Source organism: Heptranchias perlo, chromosome 1 (assembly GCF_035084215.1).
Source record: "Heptranchias perlo isolate sHepPer1 chromosome 1, sHepPer1.hap1, whole genome shotgun sequence".
NCBI classification, from domain to species: Eukaryota; Metazoa; Chordata; class Chondrichthyes; order Hexanchiformes; family Hexanchidae; genus Heptranchias; species Heptranchias perlo.
The window spans coordinates 156,409,765-156,423,461 of NC_090325.1; the positions used below are offsets into that span (position 1 = coordinate 156,409,765).

The following is a 13,697-nucleotide window of genomic DNA, read 5'->3' on the forward strand; positions in this document are numbered from 1 at the left end:
TTGCAGCCAAAACTTTGTCTGAAGTGACAGAGTGCCCTCCTGCAATAAATGACGTTTTCTCCCCACCTGTCCCACAACACGGGAAACACGCTGAGGATGCTTCAAAATCGCACCCCTGCCAAAATGTCGAGTCAATCAAGTAGTTCATGTACTTCGACTATCTGACAAACTATGCAAATTAGCATCCGGCCGGCTTTAATTGCCGGTGGGACTTTCGCATTCGGGAAGCAAGCACGCACCTGGACGCTTAACTGGGGAACCCGGAATTTGGTGGGTTGCAGCCCGGCTCCGAACCCACTCAGGGTTTCAGTGATTTTTGGAGCCACCCGCCCCCAACTCACCCGCTCCTTCACCCAAAAATTGAGCCCATGGAGTACAAAAGCAATGAAGTTTTGTTGAACTTTATAAAACACTGGTTGGGCCACAACTGGAGTATTGTATGCAGTTCTGGGCACTGTACTTTAGGAAGGATGTGAGGGCCTTAGAGATGGTGCAGAAAAGGTTTACTGGAATATGTGGATAGACTGGAGAAGCTGGGGTTGTTCTCCTTAGAGCAGAGAAGATTGAGAGGAGATTTGATAGAGGTATTCAAAATCATGAAAGGTCTAGACAGAGTAGATAGATAGAAACTATTCCCATTGACAGACAGGTCAAGAACCAGAGGACATAGATTTAAGGTGATTGGCAAGAGAACCAAAGGCGACATGAGGAAAAACATTATTACACAGCGAGTGGTTGTGATCTGGAATGCACTGCCTGAGAGGATGGTGGAGGCAGATTCAATCGTGGCTTTCAAAAGGGAATTGGATAAGTACTTGAAGGGAAAAATTTGTAGGGCTACGGGATAAGGGCAGGGGAGTGGGACTAGCTGGATTGCTCTTGCAGATAGCCGGCATGGACTCGACGGGCTGAATGGCCTCCTTCCGTGCTGTAACCATTCTATGATTCTATGATCCAGCTAAAAGCACAAATATGTTGTCGGTGCAGCAACTGACACTGAGGTAGATACTGACTATAAGAACTGCGGCCTTTTACATTTTATGTATTTTCAGTGCTGCAGTGCATATATTGCATCCTGACTAAATTATAAACTGCCATCGCTTGACTACCTACAATCAGACTGAAATCAGAACATATGGGTAGCACCTCAAAACAGTGAAGGTCACATAGTATGAGCTCAACATTCTCATACTATGTTCCTGTGTGTGTATTTTTATACAGATGTTAAAGCCTTCCATTTTAAAATGGGTCAATGTCTGCATAAAAATACAGTAGCGCACAACAGGGTATGTAGCATGGCCGTGTTAAGCATTCGTACAGAACTTTGCTTTTTGGAAGTCCTACTGTTTGATTTCTTTAGAACTAAATATGGACTAATGTACTGGGATTTTTTAAATGATATGTTTATATTTTACTGAAAACTGATTTTAAGCGGGGAAGAAAAAAATAATTTTTTTATAATTAAATCTGCAGCAACATATTTAGGTTCAAGATCAGTGCCACTTCCCAAATACACATCATTTCCCAAGGATACTAAGAAGCCAGCGTTACCACTAAAATTTGATTGGAGGGACAAGAATGTTGTTGCACCTGTGCGAAATCAAGAATCTGTAAGTTTCTTTTTCTCCTTAAATCTGCTAGAACTGTAGTTGGATGAATACTAAAATTTTCTGTAATAAATAGCAACTTCAGTAATGCTGCTAGCATAAACATTAGACCATTTCTTTGGAGAAGCTAGAAAACTGCTCTCGTCACATCACATGGCAATGTTTTCCAATGTATAAGTTAGTGTTCTGACTATCATTTTCCAAAATTGCATGGAAAGGAAAAATGTGACCGCTCTTTAAAAAAGGAGACAACAATATGCCATGAAATTATAGGCCAGTTTGTCTTACCTCAGTTGGTGGTTAACGATTAGAGTGTATAATACAACATGAAATTCCTGCACACTTGGAGAAACATAATCAGTTGGGGTCATTCAACACAGATTTCTAAAGGACTGGTTATTCCATGACAAACCTTATAGAATTCTTTAAAGAAAATAGAGGACAGATAAAAGAATTACAGTCCATATGGCTTATACACGGGTTTTCAAAAAAACATTTGGTAAGGTATCATATGAAATAACTATAGCATGGAATTAAGGATTCATGTAGATAGCAATGTTGATGGAAGGCAGAAAACAGAGTGAGGGTAAAGGGAAGTTACTCAGACTGGAAAGATATGAGTGGTATTCAACAGGGATCTCTGTTGGGGGAGATGTTATTTACTATATACATAAATGATCTAGACTTAGGAATTTAGGGAACAATATCACAATTTGCTGACAACACCAAGTTGGAGGGAGCGGGTGTCGGCGAATTGTGAAAAGGACAATGAAAGTCTGCAGGCGGACGTAGGATGGGGAGATAGATGGCAGATGTAGTTCAGTGAGAAATGTGAAGTAAGAGAAAAGTGAAATAATACTTTTTGGAAATAAGAATATGGAAAGGAATACACTTTAAATGGTAAGATTTTAAATGGAGTAGAAAAATGTGCAGGTGCACAGATCATTAAAGGTGGCAGTACAAATAGATATGCCCATCAACGTGCAAACTGAATCCTGATCTTTTATAATCTAGAAGCATAGATTACAAAAGCAAGGAAGTAATATTGAACTTGTACAAGAATCTAGGCTGACATTGGAGTATTGTGTACAGTTATGGGTACCCCTTATGGGAAGGATATAAAAGCAGTGGAAAAGATGAAGTATAGATTCATGAGGATGTTACCAGGAATGAGGGGTTACAGTTATGAAGAAATTAGGGCTTTTATCACTATACTGAGAAAGTTGAGGGCTGACCAGATAAGGTCTTCTAGGTTACGATAGGGTAAATAGTGACATATTATTTCCATTGGTGAGCAATATGGTAATGAGAGGGCACAAATTATAGGGAATTATGGGGCTTAAATTTGTTAGCATCCTAAAATGGACGCAAAATGGTTGGCACAGTCCGATCACGTGCCTATTCACAAAGGTGCCGGGACCGCGCTTTATTTGTTCCGTGCCTGTTGAACATGAAATAAGCAAGTCGCCAGCGCTACTGGCACTGTTCATTGGCAGCTCGCATAATGGCGGCAAGAAATCGGATGTCACTGACGTCAGTTAACAGGAGCCAGCACCTCTTAAAGGGGAAGCGCGCTGTTGCTACAATCAGCTTCATTCTGAACACCACGGAAAGGGCAGGCAGAAGAGACGCTGGAAGGGGTCCTCGCTTTTGCGGTGCTACTTTTAAGGTGTTGGTGAAGGAGGTTGGCAGGACGTAGGACCTTAATTTTCCATCCAGTGGCAAGAAGGTTTCCCGACTAGCTTCTCCGCAACAGTGAGCAGAGATTGCAGAGCAGGTCAGCGCCAGAAGCATTGCTCCAAGGACCCGGCTGCAATGAGTAAAGAGGTTTAATGACCTCACAAGAGCTGCTAAGGTAAGACTCCTAACTCATAACGTCAATTTCAACTCTCCCCCCACTTTGCCGGAACGGTGTGGGTGGGCGGTTAAGATTGCGGGGGGCTTTGCACCATGTTCCTGACATGTTCCCGTTCCCCCCCCGCCCCCCATCATTTTTACTTGCCTGAATTTAGGCATGGGAAGGCCATCAGCCTCAGAGGAGCAGGGTGCCAGTTTCTGAGCTAGTGCTTGCTTGGGTAAGGTTGAGTCTCGATGATGTTATTGGGATATGCGTGCGATTTTAACCGTGGGTCAAACTAAGGTCAGCACAGTCTCCAATCCTCCAATGAAATCTGGCAACAGGCATTACTCTGGCCACAGGAAGCCCTGGTAAAATATTGTTTTAAGATTCGTTGTGGGCCAGGAGGATACCTTGGGCCTACCCTGCCCGGGCTTCCCCCTCCCCTGATCACAGAATTTCCGTTCCGCTCCCAATTCCTTACTTACTTTGCTGGGGACTGTTTCTGTGGATCCTTGGTGGTGGCCTGACCTCCCTTGAATTTTGAGTCCCGCCGGCCATGACATTATTCCAGCCAGCTACGTGCGAGAGTCACTGTAGGGGCATGTCTTGCCCGCTTCGGCCCCCACACTCCCAATTCCCGCCCCGAGTTAAAATTGGGGCTCATATCTCTCATTATTCTCTGCTTAGCTGTGCGTTACCTGTACCCTCAGCATTCACAACCATTTCTTTCCCTGCTTCCCACCACTATCCTCCAATCCCAGCACCACACTTCACTTTACCTCCTTTTCTTGTAGTGGAACATTCTGGATTTACTACTGACCTCATTATCACTTCCCTCACCTCCTCACACCTGTGCCATGTGTTTTTCACACACCAGCAACACTATTATACCCTGACATGCACATCTTCGAAACATCTCACTATGCCAACACTAACAAACTCCCTTCTTTGTTTCATGATGTGGAGATGCCGGTGATGGACTGGGGTTGACAATTGTAAACAATTTCACAACACCAAGTTATAGTCCAGCAATTTTGTTTTAAATTCACAAGCTTTCGGAGGCTTCCTCCTTCCTCAGGTAAATGTTCAGGAGCTCCTCGAAGCCTACGCATTTATACATATAGAACAATACATGGTGTTTACAGAATGCCCCTGCAACTGCCCGTTGCCAAGGCAATCACCGTGTTCAGACAGAGAGGTGTCACCTGCAGAACCCCCGAATACACATTCAACAAAAAAACAAACAGGAAAAAAAACAGAGAGAGGCAGAAACATCCGGAAGGCAGAGAAAGCCAGCAAATGACCCATTATATTAAAAACAGATAACATTTGTTCGCTGGTGGGGTAACGTGTAGCGTGACATGAACCCAAGATCCCGGTTGAGGCCGTCCTCATGGGTGCGGAACTTGGCTATCAATTTCTGCTCGACGATTTTGCGTCGTGGTGTGTCTCGAAGGCCGCCTTGGAGTACGCTTACCCGAAGGTCGGTGGATGAATGTCCATGACTGCTGAAGTGTTCCCCGACTGGGAGGGAACCCTCCTGTTTGGCGATTGTTGCACGGTGTCCGTTCATCCGTTGTCGCAGCGTCTGCATGGTCTCGCCAATGTACCATGCTCTGGGGCATCCTTTCCTGCAACGTATGAGGTAGACAACGTTGGCCGAGTCACAGGAGTATGAACCATGCACCTGGTGGGTGGTGTCCTCTCGTGTGATGGTGGTATCTGTGTCGATGATCTGGCATGTCTTGCAGAGGTTACCGTGGCAGGGTTGTGTGGTGTCGTGGACGCTGTTCTCTTGAAAGCTAGGTAATTTGCTGCGAACGATGGTCTGTTTGAGGTTGGGTGGCTGTTTAAAGGCGAGTAGTGGAGGTGTGGGGATGGCCATAGCGAGGTGTTTGTCCTCATTGATGACATGTTGAAGGCTGCGGAGAACATGGCGTAGTTTCTCCGCTCCGGGGAAGTACTGGACGACGAAGGGTACTCTGTTGGTTGCGTCCCGTGTTAGTCTCCTGAGGAGGTCTATGCGATTTTTTGCTGTGGCCCGTCGGAACTGTCGATCGATGAGTCGAGCGTCATATCCCGTTCTTACTAGGGCGTCTTTCAGCGTCTGTAGGTGTCCATCGCGTTCCTCCTCGTCTGAGCAGACCCTGTGTATTCGCAGGGCCTGTCCATAGGGGATGGCCTCTTTGACGTGGTTAGGGTGGAAGCTGGAAAAGTGGAGCATCGTGAGGTTGTCCGTGGGCTTGCGGTAGAGTGAGGTGCTGAGGTGCCCATCTTTGATGGAGATTCGTGTGTCCAAGAAAGAAACTGATTCTGAGGAGTAGTCCATGGTGAGCTTGATGGTGGGATGGAACTTGTTGATGTTATCGTGTAGTCTCTTTAGTGATTCCTTGCCGTGGGTCCATAGAAAGAAAATGTCGTCGATGTATCTGGTGTATAGTGTTGGTTGGAGGTCTTGTGCAGTGAAGAAGTCCTGCTCGAACTTGTGCATGAAAATGTTGGCGTATTGGGGTGCGAATTTGGTCCCCATGGCTTTTCCGCGTCTTTGTTTCAGAGCAAGCTAGCACGCAATACCAGGGAGCAGACAGCAGGAGGCCGAACATCCACATACACCCTGTCCCCTCGAGAAGAGACTATCACAGAGTTTGTGGACACGGAGCGCATGAGGAGTGTGGCCACTGGAGAGGCTGCAGGACATATCCGCAAGATTTTTAGCCATCTCACCATCTTTCCCTTCTCACTGAAATCTCACCTTCACACATTATGTATGACAAAATACTGCTGCTTTCAGCAGATGCTTATCCTTGCCACCAGCTGCTGACCTTTGTCCCACTCTCCCCTTTCAGATCTTGAAATTCTAGAGGGCGCAGTGGGAAGGGAGGAAGAGGAGGACATCCTTCCAGAAGATCTAGCACCACTCAACCTTACCCAAGCAAGCACTAGCTCAGGGACTGGCAATCTGCATTGTTTAGAGGATAGAATTGAGAGGTCTGCACTGCACTGGGAGATTTACCTAGCACAGGTGTGTAGGAGGAAGGGTGAGGAAACATCTTGCATCTTAGCCTTTCTGCAGAAGGGAGAGCTGAAGATCTCGAAGATCCAGCCCACAGAAGAGAACAGATGGCTATACACCCCAAATGCAAACAATGAGAAGTCTTGACATTCGCTCCAGCCTATACTAAAGCATGCATCCAGAACATTTCCTTGAAGAGCCCGATGTTCTTCTCTATGAAAGCCCTGGTTCTGGTGTGGCTCTTATTGTAAGCATGCTGTGCATCTGTGCCCACGTTCCTGACAAGAGTCATGAGCCAGGTGTTCGGGGATAGCGCTTGTCCCCAAGCAGCCAACCTCTAACCCAGTGGTCTGGATGGAAGAGCTGGTGGATTGAGGACTGTCGAAGGATGAAGGCATCATAATTCATTGCCTGTGGTTGCAGACGAGTTGGACATTTAAGGAATAGAATCCCTTCCTGTTGCAGTAGGGGGCTTGGTCTACAACAGGAGCGCACAGGGCCATGTGGGTGCAGTCGCTGACTTCCTGCAGCTGAGGAAATCCAGCAACTGTTGCAAATCCCACCATGCTCTCATTCTACTTGGCAGCGTCCATTGAGAAGGTGATGAATTCCTGGCACCTAGCAAACGGTGCATCTGTGACCTCCTTGACTGCAGTGCGCACAGCAAACTGAGAGATGTTACTGGTGTCACCTGTTGGATTTTGAAAGTATCCCGATGCATAAATGTTTAGGACCACAGTCACAGACAGTGCTGTTGGTCATCTGGTGTTGGGCTACAATTCTTGGTTAAGCAGGTGGCAGAGCTCAGTCACTGTCTCCCTGGAGAACCAGAGCCGCCTGATGTACTACTCCTCTGTAATGATGAGGCCTGAAGTCCGGTTCCTGTACACACTCATGGAGCAAGGCCCTCTCCGCCATTCCCTCCTTCACCCTCTTTTAGCAGCCTGTGTACCTTTCTGCTGCCTTCTTTGCTGCTGCCGCTGTCCCTCCTCCTCATGTTGCACCTGTAAGGGGTTTTATTACTGTTTTTCGGGCTTATAATAGGTCAGCCAGTTATGTTTTCCTGAGCTGCCCTGCCCGCTGTGCGGTTGCGAATCGCTTACCCCTTCCTGATTCTGAGCTGAGGACTTATCGGGCGGTAACAAAGACAGACTAACAGACCAGTGGATTGGTACAAGGAAAACCAATGTTTATTAATAAGAAAACTTAAACTACAAGGTAAACAGTATTATACAGAAGATAAAGAAATCGCTATAGATACAATACAGTCTTACACTTCAAGGGGTGGAAGAAACGGACACATCGAGGGAAAATTCTAAAATCACAAGTTTAGCAATATCCCCTTTAACCCCCACCCTTAGACCTATGCTAGGTTGTCTTGTGGCGGCCAGAAAATTAATGCTCACCGGTGAAACAGATGAAAAGGCCTGGCCCCTGTTCCCTGCTGCTGCCGTCGACATGTGTTTGCGAGGTTTACTGGATGGCCTTCCTTCTTGGTTGCTAGCAAGCAGCAGGACACCGGCCACCAGGCGAAGAGAGAAGAGAGAGAGGGATACTGGGAAGCCACCAGTTATACCCTCTTGGTAACAAATTTTTTTCGTACCTCATCAGCTTGCTTCATTGTTTGATTTAAGCACGAAAACGTAAGACAAAGGACCCCATCTCTGGCCCATTTACATTAATGGCCAGTTCCTGTATTGATCTGTTCCATAACTGCTTTACCATTGTTCCGAATGTACCTTGATAGTTCACCTTTTGTCCTGCGATCACTTCCTGCTCGAATTTTGATGTGTGGGCCGGCCATGTTGATGGCTTGCCTCAGGGCTTGAATGCAACTGCATTGTTTAAAGAAACCTGTCTGAAACATGAAGCCTGCCAAGTTGTTGGAGAATCCAGCAGGCTTTTAGGCCATGTGTCTGACCGCAGCCATTTTGAGAGACCTTGGATTTTTTAAAACAGTCACACCAGGGTTTCTTTAATAACTCCAATAAATCTTCGGCGGGGGGGGGACATGTGAAATTTTGCGAATCCCTTCACTCCCCCCCTGTGGATACTTAAACTTGCTTGAAGTGTCCATGCAAGGTGAGCAAAGATTTCTGACCGTCGCAAACAACCTTCCCCTTTATTTACCTATCCCTAATCCCTCGACACATACATTCCCTTACTTGGAGAGAACCCCAGTGTATGGCAGGCATTCGGATAGAAAACAAGGTTGAATTACAACAATCCCAGCACGGAGAGGTCCAAATACCCCTGCACCACTTGGGATGAAACAGTATTTCGCATACTATACAACACAACAATGAACAATATTTATTCAAAACAACATCAAAATGAAAACTTACTTTATTGAAAACAACAAACGGAAGGGACCATCTTTATTAAAATAATGAAACAGGCTGCCATCACTTGCAAGGGATGCGTCCCCGAACTCACACGGGTGTTTCGTCTACCCGAGCACACTGGTCCTTCCATACTCTTTGTGTTGTAACTACTACCTCGAGACCCCTATTCCTACACTGGATGCCAGGTAGAGGACGATCCCGAGCTGACAGAATACTAGCACGTGTGATGCCAGACGAATCCAGGAGGGGACCTCAATATCCTCAAAGATGTCCCACCAGGGTGGGGTCGTAATACTCAGAATATCGGCCCCTATCTGGACAGTCTTCTGTTCCAGCGTGTAAAAGTGTTTTTGGGGCACCCCTACTGCTTTTAATAATTTAACGAGGTGTTCTGGGAGAGGGGGAATCAGGTAGCCGAAGTGGGCGACATACTTTTGGAGGTTGGTGAAATTCTCCTTCACAGTGAGGTGAACAGTGGATGGTTCAGGGATGGGGGCAATTCGTGACTGTGCCACTTGAACTTCTGCCTCGGGTTTAAAGCAGAAACTGCTGTCACTCACCGCGCACCAGCTGTGCTGACCATGCTGGTAGTGAGACGCTGCTGTGGTGACGCAATATGTCCCACCTCCTATATACGCCACCTGTGGGGGAACATGGCCTTGTGCCATGGCTTCCATGGTGCAGTTTATAGGCTTCGCGTCAGCAGCTCTGAACCCGCACTGCGGTTTTGAATAGGCGTTCAAGTGCTGGGGACACAGGATTATGTGTGATCCCCGGCTCTGGCACCCCGAGAGGTCAGTACCCGTCATACCATGCTCCCACTTTATGACGTAGGGCGGGACCGCTGTAAAACGAATGTGTGCACCCCCCTGAATGACACCAATGTTCTCCACCCTGTACACCGGCACGGGTCGGGCCGTCCCGCCCATGACTGGCATCCTTACAACTATCCCTATGATGGTGTGGTTGGAACGCCCACAGTCCACTGGGACTGGGTAGGCCTCAGAAGCTAGGCGGAGCTGGCACGGACTTAATATATTCTCAAAAGGGTGGAGGGCTGCGAGGTGTTTGTTGCTGATCCAGGAGGGGACTAAACCTTGCTTGAAATCCTCCAGATTGCTGCGGGCCTCGCCCAGCAACCATGCCCCGTACAGTACGCACACTTCATTCTGCGCCGCCTGGTCTGACGCATTCCGACCCTCCCTAATGAGCGCATTCACCGTCTCTGCATGCTTTTCCAGCTCCGCTATGATCTCCTTTAAGTGGAGAATCATGGCCTGATCTTCGTGCAGTTCCGAACCCACCACCTTATTCGCATCGATTAATATTTTCTTTAATTGCGTTTTTAAACCATTAATCTGGGTTTGCAGCTCGATGTCATCTAAGCTGTTGATGACAGAAGACCCTGTGTTAAAACCAGTTAAGACATCGTTAAAAGCACCCCTTCTTTGTCTCCCAGTCCCGTCCAAAAGCTCGTGGGTGTATAGTCTGGTTCTGTCAACGTCTGAAAAATCAAACTGATAAAATTTAACATCTGGCCGGGCCCCATATAGGCTGCCTGGCTCGGGTGAAGTGTGAGCGGGTCCCTCGACCTCGGCTCACGTAGACAACACTGGAACGGTTCCATCTTAAAATTACACTACGGTTCCACACCTTATAATAAACCTAAACATCTTAACTTAAAACTACAAACTTAACTGCTAAAGTTATATACATCCGCCGCCCGTCTCCGAACGGCCAGCTCAAATTCTGTCAGGACTGCTGCAGGCTGCTCCCTGCGGCGTGGCTGTACTGACCTTTACTTCCGGTCCCTCACAGCCCGCGACTGCTGGCTGAGGACCTTTGTCTTTCGACTTAACTTTAGCACGGGAGGTAGCCCTTTTAAACTGGGGAGCCGGCGACCATGCCTTCCTAGGCTGGGGTGTCCGAGGGGACCTCCTAGGAAGTGCTATTGGTGGGGCTACCCTGGCGAGCGGACCCTTGCTGTGGGTCGCAGTCCTCACTGGCTCGGGGCTTTTCCCCTGTGGCTCCTCCCTTCCCAAGTCTGAGCTGGGGACAGGCAACCCCTCGCTGCCTGCTGCCGGTGGCTGAGAGTCTTCCTCTCCAGGTTCAAAACCTGGGTCGGGGGCGGGGCTACCTGCCTCGGGCTCCTCCTCCTCCCCACCTGAGTCCCAGAAGAGAGGGGGAGTGGTTTGGACAGGGGTCTGGGTGACTCCTCCCCTGACTGCACCTGCAGGTGCTGCCTGTGAGCTGTGACCTGCTGGGAGCTGGGGATTTCTAACCTCGGGTTGGATCCCAGCTGCCTGCTTTTTCGCCTCCACAGTACTGGGAACTGGTAGCTCTTGGACCGCTTCCCTCCTAGCCTTGTCTGTGGCTCGTTCCCCTGCGCGGACGGTCAGGCCCAGGAATTTAACTTCCTGCTGGCCGATCCGCGCTTTCTTCTCTAGTCATAGCGGGGCATCGTCAGGGGGGGCTGAGGGAGCTATCACACCGGTAGTGGCTGCTATTTTTCCCTGGCTGGCCATAAAAGATCACTTGGCCTCAAAAAATGACTCCATGGCAGCAGGGGCAATTCCTGTCTCTGCCTCCCCCATTGCTGCCTTTTGGGCTGGGGCAGTGGGATTCTTTCCCTTGGTATCCTTCCAGGGGTTTCTACAATCTTTGCGCCAGTGGCCATCATTCCTGCACCCATAGCAGTTTAACTTCGCCTGGGCGGGACGATTCCCTTCCTGGTGCCATTCCCTTTTATGCTGGGCCCCTGATTTAACCTCGTGGACTTTCCCCTTGGGTTGGGGTGTCTCGATACCCCTGATATTTTTAAATGCTATCGTGAGCTGGCGGATCACCGTTTCCTTGGTGGTCTGGGGGCTACGGGGGTCAAACCAGGCCGCAGCTCGAGTTCGAATTTGGGGCAGGCAGTTTGCCATGAGACAGCGGAGCCAGTGGGCCGATTGATCTCTGTCCAGGAATGCCCGCCCTGGCATTCCCGGGCATGCACTCCGGTAGACTGGCCACAGCCTGTCTGCGAACGCCTGTGGGGACTCCCTGGGGAGCCCGTTTTTCCCACCCGGGCGAACGGACTCCCATCATTTAGTCCCATGGCCTCCAATATCTCATCCCTTAACTCCTCGTAATCTTTCTGCCCCCTTTTGCACTCATCTGATAAGGTTTGGAGGAGGTCACCACCCAGAGAAAACAGCAGCATTTTTGCTTGTTCTGCTTCATCGCAGTCATTAACGCACGCTGCCTGCTGTATCTCACGGAAGTGTAGAGAGGGGTCTCCCCTCACTGTAAGCTTAGGGATATGACTAACCATGGCCCTGAGCTGTTGGGTGCCATGCGGCACTACAAACTGGTTCTGGATGGCCCCAAGGTCCTCGCCATCGGCGGGCGGGCCGTACCTTCGTTGTCGGAGGGGGTACACTGGTCCCGGTCCTGGTCTATCTACCAGGGATTGCTGGGTCTCCCCTAATGCTTCATCCTCCACCCCCCCTTGCTGCCAGACCTCCTGAAAACTCGGGGCTGTGGGTGGTGGCCTCTGGTTCCCTAACTAGTGTCGTTCTGGGAGCTGCCTGTGGGACTTCTCTGCTTGGGTTGCCGGTAAAATCCGACTGGCCCGCCTTCGGGCTAAGGAGGCAAACCATGCCCTTCGCCCTCGCTAAGGCCATGCCCAAACGTTCTATTTCTTGCCTGCAGGGGCTATGATCTGCCTCTTCAAACCCCTGGGCGCAGGCCAGCTTATATGCTGCCTTTACCTCGCCTACTTTCTCCTCCTGCTCTTTTAGTTCTTGCGTGAGGCTGTGGATCTTATCCATTAACCTAGCCTCACTGCCTCTCGCCTCTCTGACCTGGTATTCCAGGTGTTCCATTCTACCTCTAGCGCTACTTTTGAGCTCAGCGATCTGGTATTCCAGGCGCTCTACCTTTGCCTGGTGGTCCCTTGCCATCTGCGCCCTTTCTTGGCTAATTGCCTGGAGCGCTGCTAACCCTTTCTCTTCCGCTGTTGTCTTTTCCTGCAACTTTCGAGTCAACTGCTTAATCTTGGCTGCTCGCGCTGCTACAGCGCGGTCTAGTACTAAGACCTGCTTTTTAAAACACAAGAGCCAGACCGCCTTCTCGATACCCTTCTTATACTGTTTACTTGCTGTACACTGGATGGCTGCATCTATGGGACGCTCGGCCTTTAACATATCGCCCACCCATTTTTTCGCGATATTTACCTTGCCGCACAAATAGGCAGACAACCTTTCCTCCATTGCGGATTCCTCCTCCGCACCACTGTCTGCCTTGTTGCACACTTTCCCCACAGTTCCTACCAGGCTCGCCATTTCTGTAAGGGGTTTTTACTGTTTCTCGGGCTTTTTATAGGTCAGCCAGTTATGTTTTTCCTGAGCTGCCCTGCCCGCTGTGCGGTTGCGAATCGCTTACCCCTTCCTGATTCTGAGCTGAGGACTTATCGAGTGGTAACAAAGACAGACAAACAGACCAGTGGATTGGTACAAGGAAAACCAATGTCTATTAATAAGAAAACTAAAACTACATGGTAAACAGTATTATACAGAAGATAAAGAAATCGCTATAGATACAATACAGTCTTACACTTTAAGGGGTGGAAGAAACGGACACATCGAGGGAAAATTCTAAAATCACAAGTTTAGCAATATCCCCTTTAACCCCCACCCTTCGACCTATGCTAGGTTGTCTTGTGGCGGCCAGAAAATTAATGCTCACCGGTGAAACAGATGAAAAGGCCTGGCCTTCTGCTGCTGCCGTCGACATGTGTTTGCGAGGTTTACTGGATGGCCTTCCTTCTTGGTTGCTAGCAAGCAGCAGGACCCCGGCCACCAGGCGAAGAGAGAAGAGAGAGAGAGATACTGGGAAGCCACCGGTTA

At 48.8% G+C, this 13,697-nt stretch overlaps 1 protein-coding gene across 2 annotated transcripts in view; it reads left to right on the plus strand.

The window, feature by feature from the left end:
* The window catches only part of ctso (cathepsin O), a 71,406-nt gene that overhangs the window by 16,847 nt on the left and 40,862 nt on the right, over nucleotides 1-13,697 (plus strand). For both annotated transcript variants that reach the window (XM_067992798.1, XM_067992787.1), the window contains exon 3: nucleotides 1,474-1,610. In XM_067992798.1, the coding sequence (XP_067848899.1) occupies nucleotides 1,474-1,610 (137 nt within the window). The remainder of the gene's footprint in view (nucleotides 1-1,473; nucleotides 1,611-13,697) is intronic.